The following is a 22,437-nucleotide window of genomic DNA, read 5'->3' on the forward strand; positions in this document are numbered from 1 at the left end:
CAAGGCAGATTCAAAAGTGGGTTTGGACATTTATATAGATATCAAACCCACAAATACTACTACTTCAAAATAGTGTTTTCAAATGATACTACACTTCAGAGTTATTAGAGAGAAAAATAAGATGAAAGATGAAGGACAAGTATTATCACACTAGTGTACTCTCCATTCCTGAAACAGTTTGGGACCTCGAGTCAGATTCAAACCAGCGTTTTCTACCAACCTTAGCACAGTTTTAGACATTTCTTAAATTTAATTATGGCAATTTCTGTAGTAAGTAGGAACGTGAACAAAAAAATTGAGTGGATTTATTTTATGAACATAGTTGGTCATCTTGGTGACTCTTTATGGTGTTATTTTTTATTTTGTTTCTACAATGAGTGCTCTTCAGCCACATTTAGAACAGCATTTTAGAATTAAAAGTAATTTCAAGTGGCATTGTTTCAACACAGAGAATGGATTAAGCAACACTGACAAATTTAAAGCAGAAATAACCACATCTTACAATAATACCAAAGAGAAAAATCAAAAAGAATTACTTGACCAAGTGCTTGATAAGGATGTCCAGCATCTCTCTGTTCTTCTCTGGTAACTTATGCACAAGCGCATGCACTGCCTCAACTCTGTAGTTCTGATCATCTGACTCTATTAAACAGAAAACAAATATTGTTGATAAATTAGAATGTGCTAAGATGTGACTATAAATGGCACCAATGTCTATATGCTAATATAAGCGTAAATAACACATGCATTACAAGAAGCCAAACACAATTAGCCTTTAAAATGATGAGGACAATTTGATTATATTTATTACAACATACTGAAATCTGTATTTCAAGTAACTTGCCAAAACCACTGTTACAGGAACAAAAAAAATTAATGGCAATGTTGACCTGATATGTCACTTCAGTGAAATCCAAGATTTTACTCCTTGATATTAAAAATATCTAAAATTCTTGAGTGTCTTTTATTCTTATCAAGGCAAGAGGAAATGGGGAAATAACTTCAAATTATAGACTGAAGTCATTGGAAAAACAATCTTACTATCTTTGTATCTAATTACTCCATTTGTGAAAAGGAGATAATTATCACCGCCTCCAATTTCTCAAGGCAAGCTGGGAAAATAAAGGTCCCTGGATGAGAGGGATGAATGCTATAAATGAATTATCAGCCCATATAAAACAAACAAACATATAAATCAAGGTTCAGAATTTCATGCAGAAGGCAGTCACACAGAACATCTAAAAAGATCAGAACAAACCACTGAACAGCTTCATCTAGTGTAACTTCTCTATTTTGAGGGCTTTCATGTGGCACTGTGCTGTCACATACAGTGACATGGAAGAACTCGGATCCATGGTTGGATCACCGAATAATAGACCAAGGAGAAAAGTAAGGATAGTAACTGGGGAGATTAGGCGTTAGAAACAATATTACTTTCATGAAAGTGTATTTATTGCTTTACTTACTAACAGCAACAATGAAATCTTTGTGCAGCTTGAAAGTCATCAGTGGTTCTGAAAGACACCTGGTTGTAAAAAAAATATATTAAAAGGAAATTTAAAGAAAAGCGTTACTCAAAGTCTTTTTAAGTTTTATGGGTGTGATGATAGCCCTCAACATCTGCACAATGTACATTGGTATGTCCTAGGAAACCCAATTCAGTGATGAGTGATTCTGATTACAAGTCGTATACAACTCAGTCACGTACACAGTCTGAAAATCTCTTTAAGTTGAATCTGGTGTCACCATTTAAGTTAATAAGGGAAATACTAGAGTCACTGACTACAGCACAGAGACTCGCTGTTTTCTGGCTTCCATACTGTAGAACAGGAATAAATACAGATGCAGAACGTGGTACAGTGGGCTGCAAAAGCAATCTTTTGCCCAACAAAGGCAAAAACATGATGAAATTTGAGACTGAAATTCTGATCTGGGAGATGCTAGAAGAGTCATCCTCTGAAAGGCAGACTGTGAATTGCCTTACAGACACAAACACAGAGCTACTGCTAGCTCACGTTCTAATTTCACAAACACAGTATTTACAATGATTTGTGCTTCTGAAGCTGTATTATGAATTTCTTCAACCAAAGCCAGTCTTTTCAATAAAGTGTACATGAGCATTCCACTACAAATCCTAGGCCTATTTTCCAGAGCGAATAGGGATTTCTGATGCTGCCCTTTGTGAGGTGACCAAGGAAATCTAGATTTTTAGAAGTCATAGAACACCCACCATCTGGATTTGATACTTTTTATTATGTTTCTTTTGAATGTTATATATTGAGACCCCAAAAAGAGTTACCTCAGAAGTACCATAGTTCTTGAAAATTTTGTCTCTTATTAACAAAACTTTTAAGAGAAAATGATAGTGTGGGAGGGATATTGTGTTTGTGAAGACACCAACAGCATAGGATAAAAACCTATGGTTTTGCTGAGATTTTTATTCTGCTCCAACAATGATGCCATGAAAACTCATGGTACACAGGTTAAGGGATTCAGAAAAGAAAGACTGAGCACAACATGTTATGTGGTTAAGGTAAAAAATTTTAAGCAAGAACATGCAATTAATTAAATTCTGCCAAAATTAGGGCTACATAAGGCATGACTATCTTAATAAGGCAGAAAGTGTGTGACAAATTTTAGATTTATTATTACACATAATCACAGGGATATTAGGCAAGATAATAATATACTCAATTTTTACCATGCTAATGGATACAAGAAATATAATATGATATTAATAAGCAAAAGATTAATGGGCCAGAAAATGAACACTGAGATTTGTGTAGCATCATACTTACCTGAGGTAGTTTTTTAGTCCGCTTGTTATTGTTTTATTGTCCCAAAGTTCCATATCAATGTCCATATCAGGAGGAGATTTAGGAGCTGGTAGAAATTTGAATTATGATTGTGTTACAGTTTGACTAACACACTAACTAGAAAAGCAGCAAAAGATAAGCTAATAGATTAGTCATTTAGCTCGTAATTACTTATTAGCCAGATTAACTACCAATCTGATCAATCTGAATCTTTTAATCTCTGCCAAAGTATTAAGAAAAATGAATTTAGCACTCATATTTAGTACCTGTAAACATTAACTATATGCACTGTATTAAAGTGGAAAGTAAGCCCAAGTCAACAGAGAATTACTAATGTATTTGGCTTAGACATTCAAACACAGGCATCAGAGAGCCAAATTAGCAAGAATAGTGAAAGACTAGAACAACTCTCTCTTAAACTGAGTTATGCTGTGTTACAGAGCTAAGCTTTGGACCACTTCTGAAATATGCCAAACAGATACCAATAAACAGAACTTTAAAGCTAAAAGAAGACATGCATTTTATCAGTAATTTGCTCATATCAATGATTACATGCAGAAATTGAATACTAATGCACAGAAGAAACTAGTTAGATCACTCATTTTAAGACTGCAAACTCAATTTAGCGGCAGTAAGTGCACATACAAAATTGTAAATATTATGACAAAATCTTCTGAGCACAGCAGTTAAGGCAAAAGGGACCACAGCGCACACACTGCACACTGACAAAGGTTCACTTCAGATACTTACAAAATATGGTATTCATCAGCTTTTGCACCTTGGAGTTTACACCACCTATTCTGTACAGCCCCAGGATTGTAATACCTACATTCGGAAAAAAAGCACGATGAAAATAATGACAATATGGTTATTTCAATATATGCTGATGCATCCTTCATGTATGTTTTCAAAACACCTAAATGTGTTTATGGAAAATTGTACAATTACATTCTTGAGTACTGCTTTACCCTACTGAATTCTCTTCTGGGATATTAACAACTGCATTCCACTGAATCCATACCATACTATACACTAATCATAATTCTACATTAACAGAACCCATTTGCATAGAAATGACCCATATTAGCAAACAACAAGGAGATGGCTGGGAAAGGTGAAAAATAAGACCCCAAAGCAGTCATAAAACACATTACATGTTAACAAGTTTACCTTACCTAGACTTCAGTAGAATTACTATGCATCTGTATTTGCTTCGAACATCATCCCTTCCAATTAAGATTTGATTGACATTTATAGGAGAAATTATTGTACCCAAAATAAAATCATATACTGTACACTGTTGAAACACTGCAGTTGAGAATTTATATGTTATGCATGGATCCCCATGCAAAACAGAGACAGTCAAGTCCCAATTTACCCATAAGATTCAATTGTTGGGTTTTTTTTAATAGCACAGATACTAATTACAAATAATGTTTAAAGTGAGACATTCACAACACAGTATTTCAGTATGCCAGTGATGATAGTTTTATTGGTTTTAACTGCTTTTTAAAATCAGCAGGACTTAAAAGTCTTCCCTTCTCCCCACTTCAGGTCTTACCATTTAAAAATTGTCCACTTTTCCTTTGAAAACAACATTCCAAAGTCTGATCTCACTTAAGGTAACCTAGATGTTTTGTTTTGAAACTCCCCCCACCCCCACCCCCAAAAATATGCAAGCTCTGAGTCAGCAGTGATTCAAAATCTACATAACACTGTTACCTAAGAAACTGAATTCATGTTGAGCTCAATGTTGCACAGAGACCACACAGCTTTTGGATTAGAAGAGTTGCATGCTGACAGTTCAGTGCATGGACAAGAAAAGGTTACCTCTTTCTATGGAAGGTGATACAGCCATACTTCTTCATTTATAAGTGGATAATTAAAAATTTGCTGTGAGTTGCAAGATACTACCTCATCAGCAGAGCGATTATTATTTTCTTTTTGTACATTCCCACTACCAAAAATGAGTTTCTAAACAGTTAAAAAATTGATAAACCATGTGCAAAATGAGTGAATAAAATTACAGGAGTTATGCTCTGCAAAAAAGATGTTCCAGCAGAGAGCATTCATGCCACTTTTTGGTCTTCAGGTTTCACACCAGAAACCAAAGCTGGGAGCTGAGACTCCCCACGGTTTTACCACGATAAAGCACAATTTGGTGCCCACAAATTAAAGACTAAAAATGTGTGCAACTGTGTATTAAGCTGTCTAAACAACATGAAATTACAGAAAATGTTTAAAAAAACAACTTAAATGATACGTTAAGAACTGTTGTTGGAACTTGTGGTAAGAGTTTTAAGTGTAAAGCAGACAGATAAAATGTGAAAAGTACAAACCAAATGATGGACACACTCCAAAGCACAGCTGTAAAACATGTAGAATTAATCAAAGTAATATTCAAGAAAAAATACTCATAATAATCTAATACATAATTTGTGATTTAATACACACCTCTTGTTTCTACAGCATGAATACATTTCCTGACAAAGTTGAAGCCTGCTTCATTTAAGAACACTATAAAAGAAGACAAAAAAGGTAACTGTTTCCTAATTTATCAATACACAAAATTTCCGTGTTTAGCTACATTCACGTTAGTCAAAAAGAACTGATACACATTCATCCACGAGATTATGATTGCTATTTACTCTGGAGAGCAAGACTTATGAGGAGCAGCTGAGGGAACTGGGGTTGTTTAGCCTGGAGAAAAGGAGGCTGAGGGGAGACCTTATCGCTCTCTACAACTACCTGAAAGGAGGGTGTAGCCAGGTGGGGGTCGGTCTCTTCTCCCAAGTAACAAGAGATAGGAGAAGAGGAGATGGCCTCAAATTGCACCAGGGGAGGTTTAGCTTGGATATTAGGAAAAAATTCTTCACTGAAGAGGTTATGAAGCATTGGAACAGGCTGCCCAGAGAAGTGGTGGAGTCACCATCCCTGGAGGGATTTAAAAGACGTGTAGATGTGGCACTTAGGGGCATGGTTTAGTGGTGGACTTGGCAGTGTTAGGTTAATGGCTGGACTCAATGATCTTAAGGGTCTTTTCCAACCTAAATGATTCTGTGATGCTATATAGGGATATTATCTCAACACACTGTCATGTATCTACATTTAGGTGTACAGGCTACTGAAATTTTTACAGATTTGTTAAATATATTGTAGCTTTGGAGCCAATCAAATTTTCTTCCAATCTGTGTTTGATAGTAATACAAAAGTTGAAGGCTTTCTCACAGTTTACATAGCTTAGGATGTGCTTTTGTGTAGCCCGATCATGTTATCCAACAGTTATTTCATAGCAACAGAAAGAAAATGTAAAATAATTAATTTCTCCCTCATGCACACATCTAGAAACCAGGACACTACAGAAATCTAGGAATATTTGATAACTACATAAATGAAGAGCTTACTTTCTTCCTTCTTGCTAATAATGGCTGGCAGTGTGTAGATCTGTAAAAAAAACCAAAACAGGTCAATGTTTGTGCTTTAAATTCTTTATTGCCAGGTTTGTTGGTAGTTGCAACATGCTGTGTATTAGCTTGCTGCTAGGTGAAAGCCAACCCTGCCTTTCAGCTTGACGTTTACCCCCACAGCACTCACCCAAGTTAACAGCCCTATGGTAGGATAGACACCTATAATTTGTTAGAAGTCAGATTTGCAGACTCCGAATGGGTTAAATTTCAATACAACTACTGATCTAATTTCTGTACTGTTTCAGTCAAACAAGAAGCTTGTAAAAACACTCTTCTATCTCATAAAACCATTTTTTTTCCCCTTGGATACAGGTCTGGCATCACCTTCATTCAGTGACTATTTTAAGAGCAGGTTAATAGTGGGAAGAAATCTCAGACAAGCCTGTCTCTTAGTAGCTTTCAACACATTTTTATGCTCTCTGCAGTGCCTTTCAAGATGGTGCTAATTGTTTACTCCATGACACTGCTCAAAAGATGGTTAGTCTTTTTCATTGCAGAAACTACCACTTCACAAATGTTATCCAAACCATGAATCCTATTAAACAATACACTAACATATTACTTAAACATTAAATAACTTAACATAAAATAATAATATATAAATAAAGGCTTAAATTCACTAATAGTTCTGCTTTTCTACTTTGTACCTATCTTCAACTGTGTACTTGTGATAGTGTCTCACAAAGAACAGAACTGTATTTGCCTGTACTGTAACAGAGCATCTGAAATGCATACTAGGTTCTTTCTTTGATATGTGTGCCATAAAACTGTAAAAAGAAAAGAAAATGAAAAAATATCCTTACTGGTTCCTTGCCATCCATAGCTTCAAGCCAAAGTTTTCGGTTGGATTCTGAAAAAGCTTGCAGTGTGATGATTCCAGGTCTGTCAAAAACATACACATACACTGAAGTTACTAATTTCTTTTTCTCAAACAGTATCCAAAGTCAGAATCCAATTGTATATTGACACGAAGTGAATACATAAAAGACAGAGAGAAGTTAATGAAAGTTGAAAGCTTCTGTCATAACACAATAACTTTGAGCTAGATTTAAAAACAGGTTTCTTTTTAAAAAGTTCGGTATGGCAACATGTAATTTTAGATGCCAAGTCCTAAGTGCTCCAAGCCTCCAATAGGTGTTAGGCACCTCCATATTGCAAGATGAGTTATACACCTGTAAATGGGATCTCATACAACCCATTTTTCAGTGGGGAGATGCTTAGGGTGGCAAACTTAAGGGCAAGATAGATCAGCTCAATTTGACTAAATATGTCCATGCCTGAGCTAGTTATCTACATTCCTTTAATAGCAAATGAAGTAGGTACTTTTAATCTGAAAGTCATATCCCAAAATAGACATCCAAAGTCAGTCAAAAGAAATGTGCCCTAAAATGGTTGCCTAAAAAGAGTGCTTTGAGATAGTATCTCAAGTCTGAAGATGTAAAGCCAATTGAGCTGAGTACTGTCATGGTGCAGGATTTTTTTTATTTGAGAGGACTCAAAAAATCAGTTCTTTCTACTGGCTGTGCTTTAACCACTATGAAAGAAGTTTAAAAAGTGGCATATCCTCTCTGTTGATGAAGCTTTGACATTGCTTAGAAAAAGAGTCATGGGAACCAGTGAAGGGATGAGGGAACCAACTTTTATCTTTGTTCCTGGAATAATTATATGAACAGATGTGTAAATACAAAGAATTAGTCTATTTGTGATCATGGGCAAATGAGTTCTTTAAGAAATGCTTTGCAATTAATTCACTGATTTGCCAACATAGAATGCCCATGAGAGTCCATTTAAAAAGTCCTGCTGCCACACCAGTGTAACATGTAACTGCTCAAAACTTTCAGCAGACTGTCCAAAACTGATTTTTCATTGGTAGGTTCACAAATAAAGGAAACTATAGTTTTTACTAGGTATTTATCTTCCACCATAGAAATAAATAACCAAACAACCACCACCCTTGCCCACGCCTCCAAAAGACCTACACTGTCACCTTGTATTTAAAAAGCATTCAAGAAAGCAACTGGACAATATAAAATATCAAAATGTGTGTTCACGCACATATACCAAACCATTCAAGGAGGAGTAAGCCCTGCCTTTATATATAAAGATGCCAGGCAGAATATTTTGTTTGCTATCTACTATTACAAGAGTAAAAAGATACAGTTAATCCAGGTTAAGATGTATAATTGTTTTTCTATTTTCTTAAAGTCTAAGTTTATTTCCACTTTAATATTCCAACTTGCTACCTACCCACAGATTCTTATTTAGGAATTTTTCTCTCAAAAGCATTTTAGAAACAGAAACTGATTGTTTTTTTCTTCTTTCTATTGTGACTACTGCTTAATATTCCATTTATACTTATAGTCCCTTGGTCAGCATGTACAGAAAGAACAGAAATTTCTGAGTGCCATTTTACTTCAGGTTTAGAGATACGTGCTTTTAGCTCTGAGTTTCTGATTTAATCTGTTGGCCAAGTTTGCAGTCATTGTATAGCATGTTTTAACACTGAAATATCTAAGACTATAATCCCTGTATATTAGTTTCCTAAAAAAAAAACCCCCAAAACAAAAAACCAAACAAACCAAAAAAACCCAAATCAACTCCAATACTTTTTGAACTAACTTCATCTCTAGTTACTGAAATAGTTGGTAATTTCTCAGACATTAAAATTACATTCAAGGTGAAACACACTTTTTGATGTTACCTTTTTATATAGCTCCAGTACAAATAAGATGGTGTAACCTCTAGAATAGTTTTTACAAGAAGTCTGAGCTGAATGGAGGTGTGAAAAACACCTAAGTAAATTTTAAATTAATTATGTCAATTGGAAGGGCTCACAGTGTGTTCTTCATTAGTTGTTCACAAGGGTTTCTTTCAGTTAACATGGTTCTTTCATGAAATGAGATGTGCTCATCAGTCTGCACGGTTTTCCGATGTTTTAATAAAATAATATTTTATATAACATTTCATACAATGTTGCATATAATAATGCAAGGAGAGAATTAGCTCTGTGGGATAAGGTGTTTGGAGACAGAAGTCACGCATAAAATCTCACAACAAAATTTTGAAGACTGGTGTAGCTGCACATTTTTAAAAAGAGGTCTTTCATGATGAAAAATCATAGCCCACACCCTCACATTACTAAGGAAACTTATCTTATACTAGTGTCAATTACTTTTAAAGTTTTTCTGTATTTTGTAGGTGATGTCCAACATTATACTGCAAGTAAACATTATTAAGTTTTGAATTTAAAATTAGTTCAAATGTAATCATTATCACAGTCTTTTAGAATCCTCAGTATTCCATTACTGTGTTTATATTTATATGAACTCGCTCACATTCTTAGTCATTACAGACATCGGTAACAGCCACTGCATTTTCTCCTTCTTAGGAGAAACCCAAGTTTTGCCAACACGACATTCAGAAAAGATTAATGTTACCCTTGTATATGAACTGCCACCAAATATTTCTAGGTATTTCATTGTCTATTTATCTCCTCTGCTAACTTGTATGAAAATTCACTACTTCCCTGCTGAATATCAAATCAATTGGAAAAGTGAACTTTTTATCACCCTGTGAAAGTTAGATCATTACAACAATGACCAAGTAACTGTGTATTTCACTCCCCTTTCAATCTTCTGTCCAAATTTCCAGAATGCCTTTAACTTATAAGCCATGCACATTTGTAATCAATCAAAATGCCCATAAGGAATAAATGGTATGTAGAAAGTGCCTATAACTCTCTCTTTGATGAGATCTTGAAGAACTGCAGATGGAACTAATTGTTCTGTGCAATTTTGTTGAACTGTGGACATTCTAGTAGTCTAAGGGAGAGAAAAGGGACAACACTCACTTGTGAGTATGTTACAATGGTACTGCCACGGATGTGTCTAATAAATGCAATTCTACTTAGAAACAACTACCAATTTCAAACTCAACCTGTCAATTCAAGCTTAGGAACTTTCAAGAGACCAATTAATGTCAATATTTGTTCATATCAAATTTCTATTTCTTAAACTTGAACTCACTCAGAAGTGTATTTGACAAAAATAATGTATTATATTTGAAAGTACCAAAGTATCCTCAAAATTATAATGTAAATACAGCAGTTTTGAATGGAATTTAAAATGACAGTAACAGTCATAAAATATTTCTTAAAAGAACGACTACAAAAGTCAGTCTATTTATCATATTTTAAGGGAAAAATTAATTCAATATTTCTTATTATTCTGAAGCTTAAATTAAAAACTTTTACAAAATACTGTGTATGTACACTTGAAATACAGAAAAGCTGTTTTCATCTATCTTATATAATTATAACATCCATGAATAAGTAAAAAAAAATTGTAGAAGCAATTTTCAAAAAAGAAAAATGACGTGCTATCATACATTTCCGAAAGAAATAGATATTGGTACAGAATTTGCTTATTAATAAGTAATTTAAAAAATATTTATGATCTGTTCCTAAAAGAGGGTAGACAGTTGTGCTTCAGGTTCTGTAATAATCCATCTTCTATCTGTATGCAAACATAATGTAGTTAAGACAATACATATGTTCAAAAAATAGGTGTGAACAAGTAAGTACTAAGTCTTGAAAGCCTAGTTTCTCTGGATACAAGCATATTAAGAAATACATTGGTTGCAAGTGCTTCTATTTTTAATTATTTCCAATTTGTTAACACAATGAAAAAAATTCAAACCTCTCAAATACTTCAATATCGAAACAGAAACGTTTGTCAATTGAATCTGTCTTTCTCCTGATGCAAGATTTTAGCTTGAATATTTCTGGTGAGCTTGTGACAAGGCCATTCTATAAAACAAAACAAAAAATTAGCACAGGCAATATGCTGATATACCTTGGCTCGAGATCTTAAATTTAACTGTAGGAACAGTTCAAAGAACATGTCTTAAGATAGGGATTAAAATTACTTAGGAACATATACAATAAATTCTCTGTATTTAAAGTAAGATTACAGTTAATAGCTTTCTGTCACATATTTGTTATTTAATCATTATATTTCAGAAAACTCCCTAAATTCAAAAGTTTACAAATATCTGCATATATAACATGATTATATGTTACATGTTAGAGTGACTATCATATAATTGTCAAGTCTCACATGTAGATAAAAAGATTTCTAAAGAATAAAGCTGACTAACACCTAGTTCTGGCCACCACTGTGAGGCCAAACTCTATGATGTTGGAAAGGCTGATGCAATTACACGGGAGTTTCTAAGGAATGGGAGAAAGCAAATGTCGCTCCTGCCTTCAAGAAGAGAAAGGAAGAAGATATAGAATCATAGAATCATTCAGGTTGAGAAAGACCTTTAGGATTGAGTCCAACAGCAAACGTAACACTGCCAAGTCCACCACTAAACCATGTTCCTAAGTGCCACGTCTACATGTCTTTTAAATACCTCCAGGGATGGTGACTCCACCACTTCCCAGGGCAGCCTGTTCCAATGCTTGACAACCCTTTTGGTGAAGAAATTTTTCGCAATATCCAATCTAAACCTCCCCTGGTGCAAAATGAAGCCATTTCATCTTGTTCTGTGGGGAACTACCGGCCAGTCTGCATCACCTTGGTCCCCGGGAAGGTGATGAACTGAATAATCCTGGAAAGCATTTCCAAACATATTAAGGATAGAAAGGTGACTGGAAGTAGGCAGCATGGATTTAATGAAGGGGAAATCATGCAGGATCAACTTGATAGCCCTCTACAATGTGATGGATGGCTCAGTGGATGATGGAAGAACAAAGAATATTGTTTATCTCAACTTCAGCCAGGCTTTCAACACTACATCCTACTACAGTAGGATGTTTCGTACTACATCCTCATAGACAAACTGGTGAAGTACAGGATAGATGAATAGACAGCGAGGTGGACTGAAAACTGGCTGAACTGCTGAGCTTACAGTGGAAGTTCAGCTGCAGCTGGTCACTAGTGGTACGCCCAAGCAATCATACTGAGGCCAGCACTGTTTAGGACGAATAGGAGTAACCCCAGACACCAGAAGAAGATGGGCCTGGCAGGGTGGAAAGCAGCTTGGCAGAAGAGGACCTGCAGGTCCCGGTGGGCAACAAGTTGACCGTGGGCCAGCAACGTGCTCTTGCAGCAAAGGCGGCCAACAAGCCTGCTGGGCTGCCATCAGGCAAGGCATTGCCAGCAGGTCAAGGGACATGATCCTCACCCTCTCTGTTCAGCCGTGATGAGACACATCTGGAGTGCTGTGTCCAGTATTGGGCTCCCCAGTACAAGACAGTGATGTACTACAGCAAGTCCAGCTAAGGGCTACCAAGGTGATTAAGGACTTGAAGTATCTATCATATAAGGAGAGGTTGAGAGAGCTGGGACTGTTCAGTCTGGAGAAGGGGGATCATATCAGTGATGTATCTATAGATACTTGATGCAAAGCAGTAAAGAAGGTAAGTCAGAGTCTTCTCAGTGGTGCCCAGTGAAACGGCAAGACGCAGTGGGCACAAACAGAAATACAGGTAATTCCATCTGAACTTAAAAAAAAGCTTTTTTATGGTGGTCAAACACTGAAACGGGTTGCCCAGAAGTTGTGGGGTCTCCACCCTTGGTGATATCTAAAACCTGACTGGACACAGGCCTCGCTAACCTGCTCTAGTTGACCCTGTATTGAGATTAAACTAGAAGATCTACAGAGTTCCCTTGCAAACCTCATCCATTCTATGATTCTGTGCAAATGTGATTGATTTCCTATGAATTTGGAACCACCATATTAGAGAAGGTATTAAATATGTGGTTTATATATGTTTTAAAAGAAATATTTTTATTTAAATATTTATCTATGCTACATAAGACATGCACTGCTTCATGTATGAAAACAGCCTTATGCTTTGTTCACCGCATTTTTTTAACAGTTTCTGAATGGTTAATATAAAAGATGGAATATACAGTTCACATATGCATCCACGTATGTGCAACTCACCACTTTTCCACCAGATTTTGTTTCAGCTATACTCATTGTAAATGTTTTTGTTCCTTTATCGTAAGTGCAGTAATGTTTTACCCATGTAAATCCAAGCGGTCCTAGATTAAAAAGAGATAGTATTAAAAACAATCATTTTGACTTTTTATCACTATTTTAGTTGGAGTTAGATAGAGCAGAGAATTGAAACAAAACTGCATCCACAGGTAGCCTACAAAATCAAAAACTCTCCTAATTTTTTTAATTTGAACAAGTTGTTCAGGTATAATTTTCGAATATTGCAGCTTGATGAAGTTGCCCAACAAAGTTCCAGCAGCCTGATTTTCTTTGGCAACTGGATGGGTAACAGCATTTTACTAAGGTAAACAGGCAGGAGACAGGCAAGATCCAAAGGATTTTTCTGCCTAGGAAATACAGGTGAAGATTTTATCAACCCAAGTGAAGCACAAGGATTCAGTATTACATCCTTTCTCTGAGGGAAATCTTGAAGTCTGGTATTAGATCCAGAAAATTGGACAAAGTCATGAAGTCAGAGTGCATTTCCCTTTATTTTCAGAGTTCTTGTCACAGGTAACAAATGCTGTTGGTAGTATCATAGAAAGGCTATTCTTCTGTCTATTACCTTAAGGGAGTGGGTAAAATGACATAGGCTCAGAGACAGATTTAATCTTACGTAGTTGAACACTTACAGGTGATTTTACTACATGAAAGGAAAGGAACAGTGCACTCTAAAACAGTAGTGGTGTAGAGATGGGGGATAAAATGCTGGCTGGCACCTTCAGCAAGAAACATTGGCCTTTTATGCCTTGGAATGGGTCCTGCTGGGGAAGAGGTAGCTGTAACAGTGGCACACAGCTGTGTCCACAAACTGACAATTGCACACACTCACAATAGCAAAATATAATATCCTTAGGGATTCACTAGCCTTCGATTTAGATAGCCATACATGAAATCTACAGCAATCCCCAAGTAAGTGGATGTATGCCCTATCCCGGAGAGGTCACACCACACTACTCCTTAATCCTACTGCAAAGTATAGGTTCTCTGATGCAGAAGATGTTTTCACTCCTGGATTACCCAGAGCTTTGCTCAGGCATTGCTGTGAACGTTTAGTGAATCTAAACACAAAACCCTCTTGAGCTTAAGCTCAATGGTATTTTAAACTTCATCTGCTAACCTAGCTTAGATACAGGTATTTATAATGTGTTCTTTGCTGTGAGGGCATGGAGTAAATCCTCCCACCATTTCCCTGATTCTCTCCACATCCTAGAATTACAGCTAAGATGGGCGGTGCACTGCAGAGGACAGGATAATTCAGGTTTTTTGCAGTGTGACTGCTCCCCCTTGGGCCAGAACATTATGGCTATAACTGCACTGGTTAATAAGCAGTGCTGGCAGCATTCACAATGACTAGGTAACACATAGTCAATAGGCAACTTGGAAAAAACTTTTTAATTTTTGAGGATAGGAAATTTAGCACAGAGGGTGGGATATTCTGTGCAAGCTTGTCTCAGTGGCAGAGTAGAGCCCCATTTATTTTACTAGCATTGACACAGCTTCTGGGTACTCAGGTGCAGAGACCAATGGCTGTGTGAAGAGGTACCAAGAAGGAAAAGCATTTCTTTCCTCTTGGACAGCATTGTGCTTCAGAGTCTGGCATTCAAACATGGCTTCTCTCTGCAGAGCCATCACAAATGTAAGTGCCAAATACATCTATCTATCTATATAGACATAATGCAATATTGTAACTACTGTGTAAATTCAGAATAGGAAATGACTAGATGATACTTTCAACCCACATATGATTTTCCAATTCATTTCAATGGAAGTTACTCATGGGAAAAATATGATACTGATTTTTTCAAAGTACAGTATACCTGGACTTTTTAATTCTTTTTAGAATGAAAGAGCTCTGAGTTAAAAAAAGAAGTATTTTAAGGGTTTTGTGTTTGGGTTGTTTTTTTAAATGTAAACAGCTAAATAAAAATGGAAGGTGTTAAAAAGAAACCTAGTAGTTTTGCTATAGATACAATGGCTTTGCCTTCTAAATGTAGCCTTCCACAAAGGCGGTATATATACAGAGATTGCATCACTCATGTCAGTCAGATGTCTGGCAATCCAGAACTGTAGATATGGAAATTTACACGGTCTGTTATGCCAGTTCAGAAGAAGTTCTCCCATTGCTTGCATTCTGCAGGAAAGCAACGTCATGAATTGAAAAGTCAGCTGGTCACCCACCCTCAGAAGTTAGCTGTTCTGTTCCTATATTTTAACTTGTTTTCACTTAGCAAAACAAAATCTATAATTATTCTAAATCAATTTTTCCTCTGATGTCATTTCATTAACTCTTTTAGCATGTATACAGATGAGCACTCTCAAAGCAGTTTTAGAGGCGTTTAGAAGTCACCTGTTTCTCATTAAAAAATTGTAGCCAGACACCTACATTGCAACTTTAAGTCTGTTACTCATGACCGTCCATCTGAATGAAAACAATTTATGGTCTACTGCCATTTAAAAAAAAAAACCAAACCAAAACATATTTACCACCATGCATATCAGTAATAAATATATACAGGATTTACTCTCACGAATAGCAAACATTTAACCCAGTTGCACATAATTTGACAAGAGCCTATGGGATGATGGTTGTAGGAAAGTAAACCTGCATGACAAGGAAATATACAGCCACTGGCACAGAGAATACAGACCTTGTTACTCTTACTCCAGAATAAACTAATGAACAAATTTATTTTCAGTGAGAGGATGTCAAGTTGGCCTCTTGCTATTTAACGAAGCACAGCATGTGCCCAATGCTTCACTCCTTTTCTCCCTCCCCCATTAGCAGGGCTCACTGTAATTTCCACTTAACACAGGTCTCTTTTATCATTAGTTACTCAATTAAACATGGAGGGTCTTCTTAAAACTTTCAGTGCTACTGACAGTAAAAGTGGTTGAGGTTAACTATGATAAGCACTGAGTTTTCTTTCTTTTAGCTCACATATGGAATAAAGATTAATTTAATGATGTTATTTGGAAAATCAATTATCTGTAACTCCATGTAGTCTCTTCAGGTATCATCTAAAAGGGGAGCAGTGAAGAACATCTCCTCAAAACTGAGGTCAAGTCAGGTCAAGTCTGACATGGGAATTCTATATCCAGATGCCTTCTATTTATTTTTATATTGAGAAATCAGGTACAAAGTTGTATTTAATAATTTTTGCACAAACTTCAAACTTGTACAAGCATGTACACACTGTCTCAAAACACTGCTATATACTTTTCTAGTGTCAGGCTGATTCCACAGCAAATAGAAAAATGAATAAATAAATCTATAAATCTGGGTACCCCATGCAACGAAAACTATTTTACTGAGGGTTTTGCATGATCCTGCCTAACACAGCTAGTTTGGCTTGGTTTTCTATACTGGTTAGAATGTAAACCAGTGGCAGCTGATACTTCAGGTGACATATAGTTTTGACTTCTCACATAAGACTTTTCACATATTTCCTGGTTCCGTTTTCATTTGTAACATGATGTATTGCTAGGCTCTTTCAAGTAGTTTCAGACAATTAAAACAACTGTAGATCTATTTCTTCATTTAGTTCATCACTTCATTCTCATGTCTCATGAAGTGAACAAAACATATGTATAGATTTGCAGGTATTTTGAAGCTGACAGACGGTATTTAGATGATTTTTCCTCTTCTTACACTTTTGTTTTCCATTATGTGCATGTTCATTTACTCTTAAGGTGGCTGGGTCAGTGGAGATCCCTGGTAACAAGGTGGAAGTTGCTCCTGCTGGGTGAACTATGGGCCCTGTTCAGGCAGAGAAAGTACAGGAGACAGCAGGGTTTGGCAGGTAGAGCCAAAGCAGAGTGCTGGGAGCTTGCAGGTTCTGCAGCAAGGCATAGGGCAGCCAGCCAGGGCAGAGTTTGCTACCAGTCAGCCACTGGGGTGGCCAATAGCAAGGACCTACACACAAGGACCCAGGGGGCAGGACTTGAGTTGCTTATAAGTGTTTTGATCATGATTCCATCTGACCATAGCTACTCTAAGTGCTTTTTGAAAAGTCAAACTTTTATTTTTCTTTTGAACCTCTCAATCATTTGGAAAGCAACCATAGCAGAAGTCTGCAGACATTCGAACACAGAGCTGTTTTGTTGTCCTGCTAACTAACCCATTTTCTTATCCTTGCATTTGTTGCTGTGCCTTTCAAATCAAATTAAAAGGTACATCTGTTTTACTCACGTTTCTCCTGCACATAGAGATAGCCTTCCATTGTCCATTGACTTGGTGGTCTGTAATCCTGGTTGGCTGATTTCATTCTTTGCATGAGCCTCTCCACTTCCTGCCTAGTGCTTTCGAAGTTATTCCGGGTCTAATACCCAGAAAAGGAAACAAACAAAAACCCACATTATCTCACGCATGTAGTAAAACAACAGTGAAGAACTAATTACCAATAACGCCAAGGAGACTGTATTGAAGACCAACAGAAGCATTTGCCAGAGGAAAAAAAAGAAAAAAAAAGCAATAAAGAATAATAGTCTTAATTGCTCTAGAAGCCTAGGAATAACATAGTAACAAAGAATTCAACTTAAGTGCACAACTGTAAAGGAAACATAGTTGAGAATAGTAACATTCCTCTTTCTGCAGGTCACTAACCTCAGAAAGGAGGTCATTTCATATCTTTCGGTATGCTTACACAGTATTTTGCAGACAGATGCAGGCTTTCTCTCTGTGAGAAACTAGAAGCTGCTGATAGCATAGCCCCCAAACCTGAAGTAGTAAGTCCCACTGAATCACTTCAAGTACAGTGCAGAAAACACTACTTTGGGTTAAGTTCAGGCTAATGTCTCCAGACAGCTGTGGTCTCTCCATGTGTGGAAGAGACAAATGTTCTCTGCGTATCCGTATCTGCAGTAATACTGCAGCTGCTGATACTCAGAATAGTCAGGTTACCGGCACTGTCATGAACATTTTTTGATAGGACTTTGCAAACACCACAGTTAAGTATAGCATAAATATACTAGGTGAGAAACAGGTCACAAGTGGCAGAACTGTGCCAAAAGCATGGAAGTACTGGGTCTGTCCTAAATATCACGTGTGTGGCCAGGCATCTCACCAAGCGAACAATTGGGTACAAAGGTGGGTTATTCATATTTGCTTATTTGCTAACATCTGTATGCATGTAAATGGACATTTTCTCCTATTGAATTCAGTGAGACCAGGGTTTCCCTCCATACACCAAGCACGGTATAGTAGAGGAGAATTACTATGAGGTGCAAGAGGTTTGATAGGTTGCTACTAATATACCAGATGTTGAACACTTTGTTCCTATAGGTAATAGAAAAGAATAAAGATTTTTGTAATGTTTCTGCAAAGTCATCTTATGGACTCTAATCCTGACTAGTCAGAAAGATACTCTTAGGACTTTATACACTGGTGAATACCTTCCCCTTTTTGTGGGCCATTCATGGAGTTACACAGTAGTATAATAATAGACATGTTAAATCTTCTTCTTGAAGAGAAACTTTATTATTAGAGAGGGGGGTAAAATTCTTCTCTGAACTTTTCAGATGATATCCTTAGGGTGAAGTATCAGTTCAGACCAAACTTAACAGAGTTCATTGTGAGACCTTCAAGAGCAACATGCCATTCAAGGGAGGAATGTACCCATTTTCAGAGCTTATCTCTGTCTATTAAGTTTTTAATTACTACTTTTAAGCAGCCAGGACTTCAAATTATATTATAGAAAACAAAGCCAAATGGACATACCAAGTACGGCACTGGCCAGCTGAAACAGTGAAAGTGCAACAGGTTGTGTTAGGACAAGGTGACCCATTAAGAGCAGTTGGTCTGCCTCTACTCTGCTAGTCCTACGGCTGTTACTGCTCCTGCTCTAACCTCTAGGACAATTTTAAGAATAGAAACAGCAGTTCAGATCAACTATTCTCCAAGACCTTAACACACAATGTATTAGAGAGGAGTACTTTTGACAGCTACAGTAGACAAGCTAAACAAAATTTTCTGTGAACACTGTCCTCAGTTTGTCTTTCCCTACATAAATTATTTCACTTCAACCTGAGGTTCAGTGATGCTCTGAGTGACAAGCCAGCAGACAGCCCAGCTGGCAAAAGGAAGCTGTGAGTCTAGATTTGGAGCCAGAATTTGAACTTCTGTGTAACAGCAGTGAACGATGTGCTGTATCCCACTATATCTTCATGTATAGGTTTCTCTGGTGTACAGATATAATAATAAAAAAATAATATCATAATACATTGTTCCTTCTGCCTAACTTTACATCTTCCTCTGCCTCTGCAGTCTATTTACAACTTCAGGTTGTGCTGATATAATATTTAAGAAGAGATTATGTTTAACTATTTCTTAATTAACATTGAAATTGAAAAAAACCTTTAGTAATTCTGTTTCTATAGATATACGCATAGAAGATACGAACATATTCTGACTTACAATGCCAGTTTTGGTCTATGCTGTGGGCTCATGCTCCTCTCAGAAGTTGCCATATTAAAGTAAATAAATCTCGGGACTGAAGCACATTTTTTCACCCTTTCACTGAAACTGTGCTGTGCAACAACACTGACCCCTTGTGCCTTTATCTGAAAGAGTCTTAGTAGCAAACTGAAAGTAGCAAATACATAATTTGAAAAGACAAGGGCCTGAGATGCTCTACAGACAGAGAACATTTGCATTTTGATCCAACAGCAAAAGGTTAATCATCTAGAGGGTTTTCCCTTATTTCCCCAAGCAGCCTTTTAAATGGGATCTCTACCTATATAAGAACAACAGATGTAAAAGGGGAGAGGGCTATGGAGGTGTGCTACACTTGTTTAATTGCAGCAAAACCTGGAAGAGTGCAGTACTCCTAAGAATGCAGATCTACATTAACAGTGCTAAGGCAATGCCATCTTCCAACTTTGAGACAACATATCCCTCTCTAATAGCAAGATGCTACAGGGAAAATGTCAGTGGTTTTTTTTCCAGTAAGCCACAGGGAATAGCAGTTGAGCACAGTAAGGTGCTCTTGTACTCCCAGACCTGTTTCATATTCCCTAAGTTCAGTGGCCAAGGCACTATCCCCAAAAAGCTGATATCAGATCTTCTAAATTGTTGTAGCTTCTTTGACTCTAGTGGAGCTACAAAAATTTCTGTTGGGCTAGTATCTTTTCTTGAAAGAATGAAATGGAAAAGAAATGGAATCACCCCAAAGATACAGCATTTGGAGCAAATGACGGAATGATAGAATTCCTTCACTTTTTTATTTTTTAATTTGTTCTGTACTTTGACATTACTTGTCATGAAAAATGTAAGGCTGGCCCAATATTAACACGTTGAACTTCACTTTTTGCCTTAAAAGCAAATGATAGTGGTTCTAATGCAAATCAGGCATAAAGATGTTTTGTATCTAGTTACTTGTATGTCCTTGAAAGCGTAACATCTGAGTTACACAGTGAAATAAATATACACTTGTATACAGCAGTTATGATGAGTGGAAAAGTATGTTGCTTAAATGCATTTTTGTTATTTCTGAAAGCTATGGAATTTTTGGGCACAGTTAGTTATGTATGGCTCTTACTAACAAATTCAGACCAATCTACAGCAAAAGATACACCTGCTCAATTGAGAGTAACTCTTTACAAAAATAGCAGATCCTTTCTTCTGGTGGAACTTAACACTCGTGACAGCTGCTCACCATGGAGGAAGGCTCCACCAGTTCTTTGATGCTCCAGAGAACAGCCACAGAATGGCTTCCCAAGTATGCTTTATATACAGTGGAAAGCTAGCAGACAGCAGCAAAAGCTTTTTGTGGCAATCTGTGATTTTAAAGAAACAAATTGCATCATTCTTTACCAGTTGAAGCATTTTTGGGGCATCCACTTATTCCAGAAGACAGGCCCCACTCTCAAAAAAGCATTTGCACATGTTTAAACCTATCTGGACTACTGTGTTTTCTAATCAAAACTTTACCGTTGTCCTGTTTTTCTGGTTCTCGCCTCCAAAATTTTGACCTGGAAATCACAAATTAACTATCTGAAGATAAATTTTTCCGAAGTTATTTGTTGACAGGAATCTTAAGTACATTAACTTTACAAAAAATAACTTTTACCTATTCACATATTAATTTGATTTCAGCTTACTAAAACATTGCAAGATTTAGAGTTCCAATAAAGTGCTACGAGTCTACTTTAATATCCTGAAATTAAATTAGCAAACAAAATGTTGTAAATACAAATCATCCTTACGTTCTGCAAATTGAACTGCAGTTGCTGCTTGTATGGTGCAAACTCCTGAGCGAGTTCATATCCTTCATGGTAAAATGTGAATAATCCTTGAAGAAAGGCCAAGAGCTGAAAAGGTAAAATTGAGAAGCATTATATATTTTTAACATGTGCTTTTCATGTTATATAACACAGTGATAACAGAACATACACTAACTTATAAGGAATAGGTATTGCCTGAGAGAGTGAAAAAGTAGTTCTTAGCAACAACTACACACTTTTTCTATTCAGGTGAATATTAGGAAGCAAAAACTAAGGACAGTTGGTTTTCTATTAGTTTTCAGCAGCAAAATACAGCAAACCATCAGCAAAAAACATTTTGTGTCTTAGCTCCTGGAACACTCTAAGCTTTCATTACTTGCAATAGCAAAGCTTTGCTGAGCAAGGAATCCATGGTCAAACCTTAAGAAAGAGAGGTGTTAGGCTTTTGTGTCATGAACTTGTTCCCATAATAATTTAATTCACTGTCCTAGTCATTTTATCCAGTATTTCAGCTGGAGTCTTTGATGGTGTGCATTTTCCAAGTTCATACTTTCAGAGTTTAAGGGTTTTTTTCTTCATAATATTTTTTCACTTTCTTAATAGTAATTGCTTGGGCTGTGCTATGACCTATTTTCCACAAATGAGGCTCTTGAAAGTATGTTTTGGACAGCTTAATACAACATAAGAAATCCAGACTATTTCTTCCTGCTCTGAACAAAACGCAAACTTTATCTGGTATGTCTGTGACTGACTCCAACAGAACAGTTGAAGTCTGTACGAATCCAGTTGAAAATTCTTTTAAAGTTTGCTTTAAAATATTATTTAAGTACTAAAAAGTCCAACTAGATTTTAGCTGTTGAATTAATGCATTCCTACCACCTATTAGTTTTTAAAGCCTTCTAACTTACTCTGTTCTAAAT

The 22,437-nt window shown here is 36.5% G+C and overlaps 1 protein-coding gene across 3 annotated transcripts in view; it reads right to left on the reverse strand.

The window, feature by feature from the left end:
• Positions 1-22,437, reverse strand: part of ARHGAP42 (Rho GTPase activating protein 42) — a 163,084-nt gene that overhangs the window by 22,186 nt on the left and 118,461 nt on the right. For all 3 annotated transcript variants that reach the window (XM_075050050.1, XM_075050049.1, XM_075050051.1), the window contains 11 exons: positions 21,500-21,604; positions 17,487-17,616; positions 13,238-13,338; positions 10,981-11,090; positions 7,087-7,165; positions 6,221-6,260; positions 5,271-5,333; positions 3,567-3,641; positions 2,799-2,883; positions 1,467-1,525; positions 537-642 (listed from right to left, as the gene is read on the reverse strand). In XM_075050050.1, the coding sequence (XP_074906151.1) occupies positions 537-642; positions 1,467-1,525; positions 2,799-2,883; positions 3,567-3,641; positions 5,271-5,333; positions 6,221-6,260; positions 7,087-7,165; positions 10,981-11,090; positions 13,238-13,338; positions 17,487-17,616; positions 21,500-21,604 (953 nt within the window). The remainder of the gene's footprint in view (positions 1-536; positions 643-1,466; positions 1,526-2,798; positions 2,884-3,566; positions 3,642-5,270; positions 5,334-6,220; positions 6,261-7,086; positions 7,166-10,980; positions 11,091-13,237; positions 13,339-17,486; positions 17,617-21,499; positions 21,605-22,437) is intronic.

This window comes from Buteo buteo, chromosome 18, assembly GCF_964188355.1.
Source record: "Buteo buteo chromosome 18, bButBut1.hap1.1, whole genome shotgun sequence".
Classification (NCBI taxonomy): Eukaryota; Metazoa; Chordata; class Aves; order Accipitriformes; family Accipitridae; genus Buteo; species Buteo buteo.